The sequence below is a fragment of the Ochotona curzoniae genome, unplaced genomic scaffold, assembly GCF_017591425.1.
Source record: "Ochotona curzoniae isolate NIBS_2020 unplaced genomic scaffold, NIBS_Ocur_1.0 contig_2688, whole genome shotgun sequence".
Classification (NCBI taxonomy): Eukaryota; Metazoa; Chordata; class Mammalia; order Lagomorpha; family Ochotonidae; genus Ochotona; species Ochotona curzoniae.
The window spans coordinates 6,070,332-6,088,612 of record NW_024465553.1 but is presented as its reverse complement, the minus strand read 5'-3'; the positions used below and the strand labels follow the sequence as shown (position 1 = coordinate 6,088,612).

Sequence of the window (18,281 nt, the reverse complement as noted above, 5' to 3'; positions counted from 1 at the left end):
TATCAGCAGAGCCTCGGGCAGGTTTGTCAAAGGGTGACGGTTTTGTAGATGAGCGGGATTTTTTCCACAAGCATCCTTGTAGACCACCTGTTCCTGGAGAGAAGAGGGTCACGTTTCTGGCAAGGTGGCGATGACCTTAACCTCTGTGCCATTCCTCACCCCCAGCCTGTGGAGAGTACTCAAGTCCGAGTTCTCCCAGCTGTCTTCACTGGCCGTCCCTCTCCTTCTGCATGCGCTGTCACTTCCTCATGGTGCTGATATCTTCTGGGCAATCATCAATGGCAACTTCAACAGCAAAGACTGGAAGATGAGGTTTGAAGCAGGTACTTCTCTATTAGCTTAAAAAAATCTCTTCGGAAAGCAGGTGTGCAGTCCTGACGCTCGCCCATGTGTGGCCGTATTTCTCCTCCCCTCCTGCAAAAGGACATCCTTCTGCTGGATGGTGCTCTCTGTGGGTCTGTGTAGCTGAACTTTCTCTGCAGAGTGGTCCTGAGGTAGGATGATGCTGCCCAGGCTTGCCTAGGGTAACCCCACTCTATGCCTGTTGTACAGGTGTCACAATCAACTGCACCCTCATTTGCTCCCAGAAAGGTCTCTGCTTGGGCAATCCATAATGTGGCCATCCTATGAGGTTACTTACACCACAGATGCTGGCAATGCTTGTGACAAAGTCGGTTGTCAGGTCCAACCCTAAATCGACTGAAGCAGGGGTGAGCTGAGCCAGTTATGTGGATTTTCACAAGCCCTCCAGGTAGTTGCAGGAGATTGGAGACCTGCTGCTGTCCTCTCTTACCATCACGGCATCAGGGACTGAGTCTGGCACAGCGACGGGGCTGACTGCAGAGTGTCCACATGGCAGGTTCTCAGAGTAAGTTGGTGAAGAGGGACCTGTGGGTGTTCTCTGAGCCTCCTGTCTTGTAGGACAGGTGCAGCAAGCAAGGTCATGTGACATAGGCCACAGTTCCCCATGTTTTGTTGTCTTAAATTTTTTTTTGCTGAGATGAAAATTACCTTAGTAGACAGTGGTTTCTTTATCCCTGGATCTCCCAAAGCATTCTACAAGTGTCTGTACCTCATTAGAGTAGAGGTTTTATATGACATTTCTGTTATAGTTGTTCCTTCCTCAACTCTTTCAGTCAACTTGACTTTGAAGTCAAGAGTTTGAAATGATTCATCTTCGCGTTTTACATCAGTCTCCCTTACTTAGTGATGGAGCACAGAGACTTGCAGAATAATCAGAACTCTGGCAAGCATAGGTCTATTCATATCGTGGAAGACATGTGCAGTTTCTATAGCTCTGATAAGAGTCTATCTGGATTTTGTCGTTTCACATGATGACCTAGTGAGAGTGAAGTAGGGACTGGGGGCCCAGAACCAGGCTGATCTCTGCTCTCTGCAGTGGTGCAGCCTCTGTGGAACGCCCTGGAAATGGGCAGAGACGTGGCAGAAGAGCACTGTATGAGTAAAAGTGATCTCTGCTGTACTGAGATGGGACAGTAGAGACAGTGCCCTGCGGATTCCCTTTCAGTGTTGAAGTTAGCTTGTTCTGAGAAGGGTCAGCTCTCAGACCCTATCTATCTATCTGTCTGTCTATCTATCTATCTATCTATTTATCTATCTGTCTATCTATCTATCTATCTATCTATCTATCTATCTATCTATCTATCTATCATCTGTCTATTCATGTATATTGTCTCTCCTTGTGTATATACATACATACATATATCCTAATAATACTGTCCTCTGTATTTGTCACTGCAGTGGAAAAAGTGGCTGTGATTTGTAGATTTCTGGACATTCACTCAGTGACCAAAAACCACCTGCTGAAGTACTCCCTGGCTCATGCTTTCTGCTGCTTCCTGACAGCTGTGGAGGATGTCAACCCCGCGGTAGCCACCAGGGCTGGTCTGCTGCTCGACACCATCAAGAGGCCCGCGTTGCAGGTGACGTGTGGTGTGTGCTCTGCACGTGGTCAGTGTCAGCGCCACTAAACTGTAGAGCTGCCATGTGGTGTGGTCAGTCCGGCCGGCTGCCATATGGTACCATGGACTGGGTAGTTTAACTTCTCGCAGTGCTGAAGGCTGGATCAAGGGGCATGGGGCATAGATTGATCTTCATCACAGGTGGGATCATCCGCTGTGCCTGGTGCCTCTTTCTGGTGACCCTAAGGTCACTCCCAAAGGTTCTGTCCGTGTGGCCTGGCTGTCTCCTGGGACCATCACCCTGGTGATGACCTCTGGGAGGGACACAGGCATCTGATTGCAGCATCACAGAAACACATGTGACATAGATGACGATGACAGTGGAATTTTCAAATTGGAATAAAAACCATCGCAAAACTACACGATAGCAAACGATTCCTTCTTTTGTTTATTGGTACTTTGTTTTCCTTCTTTGTCTCTGGGTTGATGGCACATTTGTACAGTTGTGTGTGCTACAGAGGGGGCAGGTTTGAGACTAGGCTGGTTTATTTTCTGCCATATTTGGCTGCTTCCTGGGCTGAAAGCCCTGTCAATTGAGACTAGAGAAATGACATAGCTTATCAATATTTTATTAATTGTGTATTGTTAATCAGTATTAAACTTGAGAAAGTAAATAGTCTACTGACAAATGAAAGCCAAAGAAAAATCAACTGTAGGACCAGGACAGAGTTGTTTTTTATGCCTTGCCTGGCATCCTTATTTTGTAATTGAGAAATCAAGTCCTAAGGTGACTTATCAAAGGATACAAAGTAAATTATCATGAAAATTTATTTTATGTAATTGAAAGAGTGACAAAGAGAGACAGAGATCTTTAATCCACTGGTTCACATCCCAAATTGTCTTAGTGACTAGGAGCCAGAAGCTAGGAACTCTATCTGGATCTCCCAGATGGGTGACAGGGACCTAACCACTTAGGTTACCTCCCACTGCTTCTTCAAGCACATTAACAGGAAGCTGGATCAGAAACAGGGTAGCTGGTACTAGAACTGGCACTGTAGGGCAGGATACCAGCATTATAGAGGATGGGTTAACCCACGTTTCCACTGCGCCTGCTCTGGGATGCAAAGTGAACTAGTGAGAGAACCGAGACCAGAACCTGCAAAATCCAGATTTATTGTTTTTCATATTTATCCATGACTTTTTAAATTTCATTATTATTTCATCAAAGTAGGAGCTGACATTTGTCAGTTAGGTTCTATATTGGCAGGACGGTGTATTAAAAAATGTCCCATTGCAAATTATCTCATTTAATCACCACAGTAGCCTTTTAAGTGTTCTCATGATGCAGATAGAGAAGCTGAGGCTTACAAAGTTTAAGTAACTTTTCCAGAATCACATAGCTAGCAAGTGGCAGTGTGAACACTGACTCCTGAAAAAGTCCCTGTTCTTACCGGGACTGCTCTGAAGCCAGGAGCTTCTTCTGGGTCTGCCACATGGCTGCAAGGGCCCAAACTTTTAAGCCAGCCACCACTACCCTTCAAGACCAATACTAGGGAGCTGAATCAGTTGTGTAGCAGCTGGGACACGAACCAGTGCCCATACAGGATGCTGGTGCCACAGCAGAGGATTAGCCTGCTTTGCTACCATGCCGGCCCCTGAATGTCAATTTTTAAATTTCATCCTGCTAAGAAGAGGCAGAGTGGTAGACTCATGCACTGGAGAAAGAGATGTACAATCCACTCCAACTACAATTTTTTAGCATCCTATGTTCCATTCACATCTCGAGAAGAAAAGGTGACCTTTCTTATAAAAGCATGAAGTTTAAAACTGGGAGGGAATTTAAAGGTCATCTTCTCTTGCCTTCTAAAATGCAGGTATGAGAATGTGCTTCTTGGGGCTGGCACTGTGAAGTGATGGATCCAGCTGCTGCTTACAATGCTGGCATCCCACCTAGATGACATTTTGAGACCAGCCTGTACTACTTCCAGTCCAGCTCCCTGCTAATGCACCTGGGAAAGCAGCAGGGTGCACCCGTGTGGGAGACCCAGAAGCTCTGGGCTCCTGGTTTCATCCTGATCCATCCCCAGCCATGGCAGCCATTTGGGGAGTGAAGCAGTGGATGGAAGACTCTCTGTATAACTCTGTCTTTCAAGTAAATGAAAAATAAATCTTCAAATGTATGTCTCTGTTAGTGGAAATGATGCAAACTAAAAACTTTGGGGCAGGCACTGATATGGTTAAGACACTGCTTGGTTCATCAATGTCGGCACCAGGTGTGAGTCCAGCTTCATCCTTATGCACCCTGTGAGGCAGTGCGTGGTGGTGATGCCCCAGGCCACCTTGGGCGACTCTTGCACTGAATACCCAGCTCCCAGACTCTATCAAACCTGGCTGGGTTTTGGAGGCATTTGGGAGTAAACCAGAAAATAAGAGATTTTTCTCTCAGGGTCTGTCTCTCATGTGTTTCTTTGTCTCATTCTGTGTTTCAGATAAATTAAGTGAATGTTTTAAAAACAAGAAAAAAATGGGTTTCAGGGTATTTTGATTAAGCAGTCGTTATGTAATATGTTAAAAACCAGTAACTTATATTTAGTTCAGATTTCTGAATCACAACTCAATTAGGAGAAGTTCCTCTTCTGCCTTTTTTTTTTTTTTTTTTTTTTTTGCTACTAAAACTGTAGGCAGAAAGATGGGTTGGATTGCTGTACTGTCAGTGTGGGTTCAAGGGTGGTCTTGTTGCACTGGCTTTGCACAGCATGTCAGTGTTGAAGTCACTTAGGTGTCTATCTTTGATATTCCTTTCTCTCCCTCTCCCTAGGGTCTGTGTCTTTGTCTTGATTTCCAGTTTGACACTGTGGTGAAAGACCGACCCACGATATTGAGCAAGCTTTTGCTCTTGCATTTTCTTAAGCAAGACATCCCTGCCTTGAGTTGGGAGTTCTTTGTCAACAGGTTTGAGACCCTGTCCCTGGAAGCTCAGTTACATTTGGATTGCAACAAAGAATTTCCTTTTCCTACAAGTAAGTGAAACAATGGTCCCAGTTTCTGTTGTGTTTGCTGGATAATGCAGAATAGGCTTGGTATTCAAGTTGACCGCAGGGAGAATGTCTTGACCTCGTGTCTTCCACTCATCAAAACCTTATTAAATCTTAACCATAGACATGGGTAGAGTTCAGTGTATTCTGGCATTCCAAAGTGAGACCTCTTCTCATTTCCTGGAAGGCCTTTGATAACCGTGTGAGACTATGTTGTCCCCCAACGGTGGTCAGCTGTTATGTTTGTAATGTTTGTAAGCTGTTACGCAAGATGTGTTTGCACTTTGCAAACTTTCTCCTGCATCCTTATTAACTCATTACCTGCAGCTCTAGCTAGATGGGGAAAAGACATTAGTCCCTCAACTGTCCAGAAATAACAAAATCAGACAATTAACTCTTATGGTCTTATGATCTAAACAGGAAAAGGACAGGTTCTGGTCATTATACACAGTAGTTATCATTTTTTAAAACACATCAGACTCATCATTGACAGAGGACTCAAGCATCCAGAAAGATTTTAAGCAACTTCAATGTTTTAACTCTGAAATGATACCTGGATGGATCGTTTCAGATAGCTGCGTTACCTGGCCAGTCAAGGAACATGATCCCCTTTCTGATTCCTCCTGCACAGCCATCACTGCCGTGAGGACCAACGTGGCCAACCTCAGCGATGCTGCCTTGTGGAAGATTAAGAGGGCCCGCTTCGCTCGGAACCGGCAGAAGAGCGTGCGGTCCCTGAGGGACAGTGTGAAAGGGCCAGCGGAGTCCAAGAGGGCACTCTCCCTTCCCGAGACCCTGACCTCCAAAATCCGTTGAGTATCACCTTCGCTCCTTCCATGAAGACTATTCAGTGTCTTTCAGAGGCTGACTTACCTGTGGCATGTTGCCAGAGTAGTGCTCACTGGTAGGGATTGCTGATCTTCTAGAGAATCAGCCTATGGGTGGCTTTTTCCAATGGTCCGTGGTCAATAAAGTCCTGATGGAAATAGATGGCTTTGAAATGCAGAAGGCAGCAGCTGCTTGGTGGGAGACTTAGAAGAACCTTTGGCCCTAAGTCTGGGATTTGGGAGTTGGTACCAGCCTCATGGCTTAAGTTTTTCTGGATGAGGCTCAGACAACAAGACCCGTGGTAGTTAAGGAGGTTGAACTTGGGAGTTAAGCTTTCTGGTAGAAGCAGCCACTCTGGCCCCCAATACTCCATTCATTGTGGGTGCTGTTGGCTGAGTTGAGTTAGCAGAGGAGTTGAATTTCTGCCCAACTTTGTGAGATAATTTATAAATAGAAACAAGCTTCATTGCCAATTTTAAAAATAGTGCTTAGGCTTGTTTTATGAAATTCTTTCTTTGTATCACACCTTTAAAGATGATAAAAATTCTCCTAACTTTTCAATTGACTAGGCACAATATTGACCAATAATTTAAAATCAGTCACTAAATGACCATATTAATGAGTGTATTTACATGTATTATTATTGACCTATGAAATTTATTAAGTGATTAATTTTTGAATAACTGCTGTTAAGTTAATAAAGTAACAGTCCACATGGATTTTTTTATCCTCTCAAAAGTGGAAAGACTTGCATTTTCATTGATGTCTTTTGAAAAGACAACATTATGTAATGTGAACATTTTTAATCACCAAGTAGTGTTCGATTTGGTTTGTTACACCTTTATCTTATGAAAAGCTAGGGAAATGTGATATCTTGAACTTGGAAAGAGTGGATTAAAGCCCATTGATTCATCAGTAACCCAGCGTTTCAGGGATCAAAAATAATTGCAAGTAAACATTTAAGAATCACCTGTTGTAGTATAGTGCTAAGCTCCAGATAAAGCAGTTTCAGATCTTAGAAATCAAAATCTATACTACCTGATTTATGGTTTTTATGAGTTTCCAGCTCTTTTATAATCTAACTGATTGATTTTGAGATGTAGTTTATTTTTTGCTGTTGGTGGTTGACACATGAAACTTTTGAAGATTAAGACCTATTAACACTGAAGGATGTTTTTTGAGATTCAAATAAAATCACGAAACTTTTGTTGTACAAAGATCTTTGATGTGATGTGACTTCCCTGTAAGACGACTCAGCTTGCCCCTGTTGTCCACTGCAGTTACCACTGAGTGTATTTTCTAGGCTCGAGTTGTCTACGATGTTTATTTAAATAGAGTTGTTGTTGATTTTTAAGCTATGAGGTTGACCAGGCATGAGCAGTCTGCTCCAGCTCTCGGTGGGACACCTGAACAGACGCCAGGTGGGTACTCCTGTGCAAGTGTCTATCCCAGGTAGACAAGGCAGACAAAATGGTGTCTCTAACTGGACCACAGTGATACACTGAGGATTGGTAAACTGAAAAGGGTTTTACCCCAGATGCCCTTGAATTGGTAGCTTTTTCTGTTTTACTGTTAGCAGTTGATTTATGATCTCATCAACCTTTGGTCCAGTAAGAAGCATCGTATTATTCGAGTATGCACCAGAGAGCCAATAGGACTAAAACTATGTGAAAATAGTCCTTATATTTGTATGTGTATTTACACATAGAAATATTTGGCTCATATATATCTGCTATAGAAAAAAACATACATTTCATTTACATCTTATAAAGTTCTACATTTGAACCACCATCATTCACTCATCCCTTGGCCATTCCTGATTCTTTGCAACTACATGCATTTCTGTTTCTCCAAGAGAGGAGTTTTCATTGTTTGGGGAACCATAGAATCCCATTCAGCATTGGCTGGTGTTAACTATCACTTGATATTCTGTGGAAGATGACAGTTAATCATGAAGTGTCTTTGGGATTGGATGACATAGACCAGGAGGTCACGGGCAATGTTCTTCATAGACGTGGTGCTGTGACTCACTGGGAAGACAGCCAAGACCTGGACACTGCTCATTTGTCAGTACCAAACTTGGGAATTACCTCCTGTTTCTTGCTGGGCAACGTTTGGTTTTCCTTTGAGAAGAGTTTTTAAATAGACTTTTCAGGGTGGTCCTGATTCCGTTAGAAGGAAAATTTGAAGCCAGGAGCCTTCAGAAGATGCTGGGTGTTTTGTGTTCTAAAAAGGAAAGGAGAGGGAGACTGGAGAGGCAGAGAAGAATAATTGCAAACTTAAATGGAGGCCAGTTTGCCTTTTCTCTTCTAAAATCGATGAGTCAAGAGCCCTAGAAAGACTTGACCGAGTCCCTCCACCTCATTTTACACATCACTGAAGGCTGTACAATGTTGCGGTTTAAAGAGAAGATCTCAAACTCCATAACAAATGTGAAGTCTTCCCATTCCCCATCAGGTGGCTGTTTCTGAAATTTTCCTAATGCTATTTCATAAAGTATCTTCATTTTACTCCAGCTTATCTCTTTAAAACTAATAACTTTATTATCGTCATTTTAATAATTCAACCAAAATAGTTGCTTCACATCTTTGTGGGAAAATGAGCACGTGCATATGTTGAAGTTAAGAAAAGTGTTCAGATCTGTAATCATCCCAACCTCTTGGCTAGGTGGGAAAGGAGCAGTTAATAACACAGCCAAAATCAATATGAAGCCAAAACTCCCAAAAGGCAACACCATCATCATAAGCAAAATTCGGTTAGATTAGGAAATAGTTGGCTCAGTCAAAAGCAACTTTAAATGAGTGTTCCATTTTTACATTATTATTTGCTGGACACTGAATGTTTTAACTTTGAAGCAAAGACTTGCCAGGCTAATCATAAGATTGTGTGGGATGATTGAAGATGGTGTTTAAATGGAAGCTAAAGAACTTGCTATTTAATGAACACACTTTTGTTTGGCCTAGATAATGAGTGCTTCTGTGCAGACGTGTTATTGAAGTCATGTAGATGCTATTTAATTAGGCAGCAAGACTTGGTGTGGATTTCTGTTTGGGCTGAACATTTTGGAGCTGGATTTACAATTTATGACTCTCTGATCTTAGCCTTTGCATGGTACCTGCAACAAATAGAACATAGTATCCTATTTTCTATAGAAGATATACTGTGTAAGATTTAAAAAGAGCTGTGCTCCTCTGTGACTCTTACGAGTCAAATCAAAGATATCTAAGTAAAATCCATAGAATGGTATGACTGGGCCTTAGAGGTGTGTTGGCATTCTCACTGTCTAGGAGGCCCTGAGGCTCCTTCCAGGGGACAAGGGTCACCAGCTGTTGATGGCAGCTCCCTTACACAGCAGGCATGGTAAACGCTGGGAGAGTTCAGCACCTTTATTTCATCCTAACTGATGATCTGTATCATCTTTCCAGATGCTAATCTGGGATTTGTTCTGAGAACCAGAGATCTTGCTGTTGGATATTTGAAGGTCAATGAAATCTAATGCTGCAGTTGTGTTCTTTTACAAGGATCCTTTAGAAAGCTTGTACAAAAGTGGAATTAAAAGATACACTTATTTGGTACAAAAATGGAAATCTGTGCATAGTTTCCTCACAATTTGTGTTTTCTTTGAATTCTGGGAAGACCCCTTTGATATCAGCACAATACCAAATGAACACTGTCAACCCCTCTGAACACAGAATGCATAGTTATATCTTGTCCTTCATTCCCCGGAATGATGAACTGATTAATAGTAGGTATATAATAATAATTTAAAAATATAGAGTTCCTCCTTATTATAAATGATGGTTTTATGCAAATCAGCTAATGTCACCTTACAACAATTCTGCATAAAAGCAAAGTGTGATTTTTTTCAGCTGGGCTTTCATGAGGATGATAAACCAAACACACGGTGACAGGGTGTGGGATCGTGGGGGCATAGACAGGAGACATGAAGAGTCACTGGACCCCACTTTCCAGATGTCCTTGTGGCTGCAGACACACGATGGGATGGCTGTGAGCGAATGAGCTGAGGATCAGTGAGGCAGAGGGACGAGGAGTAGAATGCAATCTCGCTGATCATTTCTAATTTTTTAGAGTTTTAATTATTTTTATTTTTGATGATTTTTACATAGTTGATTAGGGTGGATAGGGTCAAGGGCTACAGGAAGGTAGATGAGATCACAATTTCCACATTCTCTCTCTCTTTTTTTTGCTTTCTGTATCTGGGGGAACAGGGAAGTCAAGGAGAAAAGCTACACCAGCCTCCCAGATGCCTCCGCACCCCAGGATGGAGGGTGGCCACCTGACACCACCCCAGGACCCCCCATGTGGGACGTGCTCACGAAGTTTTGATAGTTCCACAGTTCCAAATTACTGCCGATCTTGCCACTGCAAGCACAATGAAATCTCTCCAGAATCCACTGGCTGACACAATCCATCTTAGAGTCTCTGTTTGCCCAGATATTCACTGCCAGCACTTGACTAGGGTAGTTGATCAATTTGTTCTGTCCTCCATTCTCTGTTGTCGTACCAAGTGTCCTCTGCAGACTTTAGTTTACTGCCATAACCTCCATGTGCACCTGGATATGCTATTCACTGCTCTGTCTAAGCCACTGAGGAGGCCCAGCTCTGACACATAAACTCCAAAGTCAGACCATGGAACCTGCAACTCTCTCCATGGTTGGGGTTCTGAGTCCAGCAATTTAGTTGGAGGTATTCCAATAGAAACTTCATCTGAGGTGATACCAGATCTGGTTCTTGTGTGTGCTTGCCAAAACAGGGTCGGGCATAGTCCATCACCCCAGTTAGCTTATGTACATGCTGGCGGTTGAAATTGTTGGGTCAGTTCTGTCTCCAGCACTGTCTTTTACACAAACCAGTGGGTGTTGCAGCCCGATACTGTCCACCACACACTTGGTCTTCACAGACACTGGTGGTGGGAGCTGCAGCCTAGTCAGAGCGACCCACAATAACCCCCTCCAGACCCAACCCCTGCCCTGGTTCCCATGCTTACCAGTATATACAGCAGACTCATCTAGTTTGTCCCACATCCCTTGCAGCTCTCATACACCTCAGTGGGCGTTGGAGCTGAGTTCAACCCAACCAACCCCACTATTCAGCCCATACACCTACTGGTGGGTGCCACTTCTTTCTGGCCATGCCTGCCCCAATCTTGGTTCTTAGGCTTACCAGTTGGAGTGGCAACCCAAGAAAGAGGTGCTCACACTGTTGCCCCACTGGGTCCACTCCCACTCCTGGATCTTGCATTCACCAGGTGATTCTGCAGTTTAACTTGACAGTTTGCTACACATACCAGCATCTGCCAGCTGATGCTGTGGCAAAGTACAGAGAGCCCACCCTCACTCTGACTTATGCATGCAGCAGTAGGAACAGTCATCCCAGTCTGACCTTCCCCGATCCAGCCCACATGAGGTCAGCAGGTGGTGTAGCCCTGTCCAGCCTGGTCTGGTCTGCTCCCATCCCAACTCATGCTCTCCAGTGGGAGTGGTGGTCCAGCAGGGGAGCCCTCCACATTCCCCCTGCCAGTTTTGCGCTACCCCCCGGAGGTTTCACATGTGCTGGTTAGGTGCTGTGACCACCTCTCCTCAACATTTACCAGTGGGTACTATAGCTTGGGTGGGTCCGGCCCAGCCCCAATTCCAACTCACGCTGATGGGGGCTACATCCTAGCCTAGCCCAGCTCAGCTGGCTCCAGTCCTGGCCCTCAATGAACTGGCTTTTGTTGTGACCTATCCCTGCCCGACCCACACTCCATTCTGGTGCTCAGATTCACCAGGGGGTGATATGAACTGGCCCAGCTTGGTTCGCCCCTGACCTGTGCCAAATGTATGCCGATGGGTACTGTTCCTGTCTTGGTCCAAGCTGCTCCCTATTGTTGTTCTTGCGCTCACCTGCAGAGACTATGTCCCGACAGAGGAGTTTCCCAAGCTCCTCCATCAGAACCTCTCCCAGTGCTAGATCTTGCGCATACTGGTGGGTCCATAGGCCAGCCCTACTTAGTCTACCTCCTATCCTGGCAGTCTTTCCTGACTGGCCTTCAACCCATTCCGATTTTTACTGTTGAATGTTTCAGCCTAGCCAAGCCTGATCCACACCCAGAAACAGCTCACACATGGCTTAGTAGGGACAGAGACCCAACCAAGTCCATCCTACACCTACCCTGGTTCTGACAAGCACCAGTGGGTGCTGGAGTCTAGCCCAATCTGGCCCACCCCAGACCCAGGCTTATCATTTCTTATCATTTCACTCACTTGTTTGGGTCAAATTCAGAGTATGCTTGTGGAAGGACGCTCTTACTTCCTGCTCCTCCCTATTGTTTTTGGTTCAACCTAAGGGTCAGTGAGTCAGCTTACACAGAGAAAGATTCCTGTTTCCCTGCTCCATCAAATTTTCTCTCATATAAGAGACAGAGTTTACTTGAATTTGACACATGGAAATGGACATTTGCAAACAACAAACATCTACTGTATGTCAGATCCGGCTCTATATGCTACAAGGGTTGTAAATATTGGGTCAGGTATAGCATTTGCCTTCAGAGAAATTTCCTCCATTCCTCTCCTTTCCCCCCACCCCTGCCCTTTCTCCCTTCTTGTCTTTTAAAAGTCCTAGAATTTAGGGACCACATTGTGTTGGTGAGAGGAGGGTGGACGTATGTAGATTGTGTTGGTGAGAGGAGGGTGGGGGTAGAATGATTTCTAGGGCCCAGCCAGATCTGTAGCTTCAAACTGAGAGAGGGGATGGAAGACCCCCTGCAAGGTGGAGGGAGCACCAGCAGGGATCCACAAAGCTGAGGGAAATGTTGACTGCGGCCATCTTAGAGAAGGCTGAGCATGCTGGTGGAGTAGTAGAGAAGCCTTGGAAAGCAGATCCTGAGGCTTCCTGGTTCGTTTCAAATCATACACGTGAACAACACTATCTTACAGCTCTGTGTTTTAATCAGTGACATGACTGTGAGACGAGATTGTGGAGAGCTCAGGCCATGTCCAAGTTAACCAACGAATAATTCTGCCTCCATGATTATAATGATATGGACACTTTCTTTGTAGAAAGAGTAAAACCAAACTCCTTGATTGTGTTCAGTCCGTATGGCTAAGACAGCTACAGGAATTTCATAGGTTAGAAATCTAAGCCACGAGAAAAAATATTGTAGGCATTTGTTTCACTTTAAAATGAGAACTTCAATAAGCTTTTATAGAAAATTAATCTCTAACAGCCGTCACCTGTTACCACAATCACATTCTCCGTCCAAAGCAATGGTGTTCTTGAAATTGTAAAAGAATACTCTGAAGAGAAAAAGAATCAAGAGTCAATGTTTTTAATGCTGAGAATGTATATTTCTGAGCTTGTTAGGGTTTTCAAGAATTTTCAAAGATAATGTTTTTGGTCAAACCTCCCATTCCAAGCAGTTAATTTAATCACTAAAGTCCCACTTCCCCCTTTGACTTCCCATTGAAATATGGTGTTGTTTATAAATCAATTTTGTTTTCTGATATGTGCCTAATCAATAATATTAACGATTTATTGATCGCTTTCTGCATTTGAAATACTGTGTTAAGTCCTTAGGTTTTATTTGAACAGGTTTTGGAGAAATTTCCCTGAAATACACTGCATGTATTTAATCCCGTGTGACCAGGTTCTGGGAGACAGAAAATGCTAGTGTCCTGGAGTTGTATTGAGATGTGCTATATGGTTTCCCTGTGTGAGTACTGCAGGCTCTTAGGCTAAATTGATTCTGCTGTATCATCCCTCATTGTTGATGATGCCTTCTCACAACATGCTCCTGGTTGCCTGAGGAAACTTGACAACCAGACTTTCTAATATTGCATGCAAGTCTGGGTAGTCAGATCTGAACTTGATAGTTCCCTCATGTTATTGCTTCAAGAAATAAGTGTTAGGGCTTGAGTTCAGCTAATTTCTACAGTCAGTAGCAACAGTTTTCTTCGAAGTTTGTTTGAAAGACAATTGTATGGTGGGGGTGGGGGAGAGGTGAAATGAATCTTCTATTTGCTGATTTATTCCCAAAATTGCCACAGTAGCCAGGGCTTGGCAAGGCTGAGGTCAGGAATCTAAAATTCCATCCTGGTCTCCTGTGTGGGTGGCAGGAGCCTCAATACACTTGAGCCATTGCTTTCTGCCTCCCAGGAGTGTTCAGAGGAAGCTGGATGGGAAGTAGAATAGTTGGGACCCCAGTGGCAGCCTAACTACATGCACCAGAGCACCTGCTCAAAGGGAAGGTTTCTTGTGTCTTTCTTCTCTTGACTGTATCCTCGCACATTGCAGTATTGCTGCATTCATTGAAGAATTCATGGATGCAAATCACTCTCTTCTTTTGCATCCTTTATACTGTACTAACAGATGTAACCAAGAATTGTTTGATTTTAACCAAAGCTGGTCATCATTTAGTAGAACATTTCCTTGCAAGGTGAAAAATGAGAATGTAGCATGCTCTTCTAACCCATCTGGCAATAACTTCGTTTTCAATTTAGTTAATTGAAAAAGAATCCTGAAAAGTAGATATAGAAGGGCAACCAGTGCTTCTGTTCCTGTCCCAGTGCTCCTCCATCCAGCCCAATCAGGAGAGGCAAAGCAGGCAGACAGGATGTGATTCCTGACTTTGAGAGAAGGAAGTCAGTGTCAGGGAGTGGCTTAGGACCATGCGTTTATTCCATCAGTGGGAGCCTGGGGCTAAGGGATACTGCTCTTTCCATGTGAACTTCCAGCTCACCTTCATGCGATGTTTTCTGTTTCTACAAGTCCATGCTTCTTGTTGTCCATGTCCCTTACCTGATGCATGTTTCTCATTATACACAGCAGGGATTCTGATTTGCTGTTTATAATTTTGACTCTCACTTTCTAAAGAGTACTGTTGTTCAAGATTTGGAAAAGGAAAGTCTTTGTTTTTGCACTAGCTAATTCACAAGCAAAACTGTATTGAGGTAATAATTGGAGCAAAATACCCCAATGAATGCTTTTATGCTCAGTGGGTTCTAGACTAATTTTTTTGTGTGTGGTTTTTACAAAACTTGAAGGAAATTTCCTTTATTCCGGAGGATTAAGTTTTGTTAAGATATTAACAATGTACTAAATGCAAAGTTGATATGGGTATCTGCCTTGCTTCTGGAGGGAAGCCTTGCTTTTTAGTGTCTGATTTTTGTTTCCGTTCGTTTGTTTCTCCCCAGTTTCTTGGTTGATGAATGCAGTAACTTCTACTTTTGGACTTGTGTTTTTCTTAGTTGGCTATATTGTGCCCTAAAGTTTCTTGCCTAGAAAAGAACCATTAAGTAATTTTTGGAAGCAGAAAGGCTGTCTCAATGGGATTTTAATGTAAACTAAACTTAGGGGGACTGCCTGCTGACGACTTATCTTGTACCGGCAGGACAACAGTCTCCCGAGAATGACAATACTATCAAGGACCTGCTCCCAGAAGATGCAGGGATAGACCACCAGACAGTGCATCAGCTGATCACTGTGCTCATGAAGTTCATGGCCAAGGATGAGAGCAGTGCTGAGTCGGACATCAGCAGCGCAAAGGCCTTCAACACAGTCAAGCGGCACCTGTATGTCCTGCTGGGCTATGACCAACAGGAAGGTTGCTTCATGATTGCACCGCAGAAGATGCGCCTGTCGACTTGCTTTAATGCATTTATCGCAGGAATTGCCCAAGTAAGTGGGATAACAGCTTGTGCATCGTTAGGTTAGCCAACATTTGTTTCATGTAAAAGTTTGTGCAGATTAACTGATATCAGGCAGATGTGTGTATGAGGGGTGGTTGTTGGTGGTGGAGTAGAGACAAAAGACGAGTATCCTTGAGGTTGGATGACATAGACTAGGAGATCACAGACAGTGAGCTTGAAGCTTGAAGCTTCCAGAGTCAGGAACTGGAGGTAGACAGCCAGCCTTACACAGGCGTCTTAAACACCAGCAAAAGTGTATACACCCTAGAAGCAGGTCTCGTGTGTCCTTGTGGTACTCTTATTTACTGATTAGCTCTGTGTCATAGACTGAATTAGTGTCCCAATTAAAACCTACATGGACACCAAATCCCAAGTGATTGTATTTACAGATGGAACCTTCAGCTGGATAATTAAGGCTAATTGAGGTCCTGTGGTTAGACCCTAATCGAAAGAAACTGGTGTCTTTTTAAGAGAGATACACAACTAAGGCCATGGAAAGACATGCTGAGAAGTTGGTCATCTTCTAACTGAACAGAAAGATGACAGAAAAAAATCAAACGTGCATAAATCATGCTCTTGGGAGTTTTATTCTGCAGTACCGTGAGAAGATGAATTTGTATTGTAACATACCCGTTACCAGTTTCGCTGTTTTTCAGTATACAATTCAGCGGCATCAAGTACATTCACACTATCATGCAGCTAGTACCACCTGTCCCTAGTCGTTTTCATCATGCTGTACTGAAAACTCGGCAACCATGAAACAGTGAAGGAATACCGGGGTTTGTTTGTGATTCTTTTTTATCCTTTACTTTTTGAGGGAGTTGAGTTCATCCTGCAGCGTAGGGCTTTCCTGGTGCATCTGTCTTGTGCGCTTTGCTGCACCGTCCACCCATTTGCTTCCCCATTTCTGCACTGATGCTGGGTTCCATTGCCTCTAATCCTCACTGCTCCAAGCAGTTCAGCAGTGAGCATCCTTGCACTTCTGCTTTGTCAGCCAGTGTTAGAAGTCCTGTGTGATGTAGATCCAGACACAGAAGAACTGATCATGGGGTATGAGCAGTGCTGCCATTCTCGCTCTCCGGAATAACTGCTCCAGTCTGCAGAGTTGTGGGGCCTGAAGCAGAGAGGAGTGAGTCTGAATTTCAGCCTTGTGGCTATGACTGGTTCTGTGGCCTTGGGCATCTTTTGCTGCTTGCTCATTTGATAATACAGATTTTTTTTTTTTTTGAGAAATTGGACACCATATATTGCCAAAACACCTTCATCAGTGCCTTTCTTGTGGTGGAAACTTAATAGATGGTAGCTGTTGTTATCAGTTGGCTCCAGTGGGTTATATTATAATGACCACAGAGGGGCAAAATGGAACAATATGCGTGTAGTTGTCGCTGAGGATGCTAATGGGTTGATTGCTAGTCATGCTCAGTGATGAAGCGAGGATGTGCAGTTTCAGATATGAAAACCTCCCCCCCTCCCTCCCTCACCCAACTCTCTGTGCCTACATTGTGTGTGGTTATCATAGCTATAGAAGCAAGAAAATAAAAATGAAAAACTCCATAAAACTCAGAACTGAAATAACTATCAGCATTTTGGAGTATTTTATCCCCTTCAAATTAACAGGCATATATACTTTACCTATATCCATGGATACATTATGTACATTTTTTATAATAATGGGATGACACAAACACATATAAGTGTAACCTTTTTAAACCAAATTTTATTGTGAAGGTCCTAGGATATAAACACGTTTGTATCCTATCTGATGGCTACGTAGCTAGTAGCTAGTATACACAGAGTATGTTACTGAACTAATCCCAAAGCGTTGACATGGAGACTGTTTACAGTCTGAAGTGTACAGTTTGTTTTTTAAACAAAACCAGCCTGAATATCTTTATACATACATCTTGGGACACTTTCTTGGCTATTTTGTCATGACATATTAAATTACTGTATTATAGGGTGTGTACGTTTCCTTCTGAATAAGAGCCACTTGACAGATTGCTCTTCTGAAAGATTTTATAACTTACATTCTTACCACCGGTCATTGAGAATACTCATTTCCCCACCCAATTATTAACACCATACTTTTTCAGTGTGTCTGGTTTTATACTAGTAAAATAACATTATTTTCAATAAGTAATGGAATAGATGTATGCATATTTAAGGAGATGAAAGCTATTTTCATTTAGAGGCTTTTAACATTTCTTGTGAGGATGAACTTTTTCACCAACGTGTACAGCTGTTGCAGCTGCTGTTTTGCGAGAAGGCTGTTACAAAGGTTTTGCCTCTGTTTTGGCTGGGGTGGTTTAGATGTTTCTTTGTGATTTCTATGTCAGACTGGTGGTTTTTCTTGTGGTTATTAATCTTTTCTCTATTTCAGGTTATGGACTATAACATTAATTTGGGAAAACACCTTCTCCCCTTGGTGGTTCAGGTGCTCAAATACTGCTCTTGTCCTCAACTGCGACATTATTTCCAGCAGCCACCTCGCTGTTCCCTCTGGTCCCTAAAACCGCACATCCGGCAGATGTGGCTGAAGGCCTTGCTTGTCATCCTTTACAAGGTGAGCCGCCACAGTCACTGCTTTTGGAGATGGGACAATTCTTCTGGTGAGTGCAGCCTCGGAGAACCTGCTGACTAGTGATTGTCAGTGCAGGCAGCTGTCTGATAAAGCAAGGCTGTGCCGTTTTAGATACAAAAGCTTCCTTTCTCTGCGCTCCTTCCCACGTTTCTCTCTGTCTTTCTAAGTACATGGTTTATATTTGCTGTAGATATATAAATTGAGAACCTGAAGCTCCATGAAACCT

At 43.4% G+C, this 18,281-nt stretch overlaps 1 protein-coding gene across 5 annotated transcripts in view; it reads left to right on the top strand.

Moving 5' to 3' along the window:
• UNC79 (unc-79 homolog, NALCN channel complex subunit) overlaps positions 1-18,281 on the top strand; it is a 210,975-nt gene that overhangs the window by 117,621 nt on the left and 75,073 nt on the right. For 3 of the 5 annotated variants that reach the window (XM_040975119.1, XM_040975118.1, XM_040975121.1), the window contains 6 exons: positions 166-323; positions 1,762-1,943; positions 4,741-4,942; positions 5,589-5,768; positions 15,177-15,463; positions 17,855-18,037. In XM_040975119.1, coding sequence (XP_040831053.1) covers positions 166-323; positions 1,762-1,943; positions 4,741-4,942; positions 5,589-5,768; positions 15,177-15,463; positions 17,855-18,037 — 1,192 coding nt within the window. Of the gene's footprint in view, positions 1-165; positions 324-1,761; positions 1,944-4,740; positions 4,943-5,588; positions 5,769-7,140; positions 7,207-15,176; positions 15,464-17,854; positions 18,038-18,281 lie in introns of all 5 variants that reach the window. The other 2 variants (XM_040975120.1, XM_040975122.1) reach the window with 1 other exon arrangement.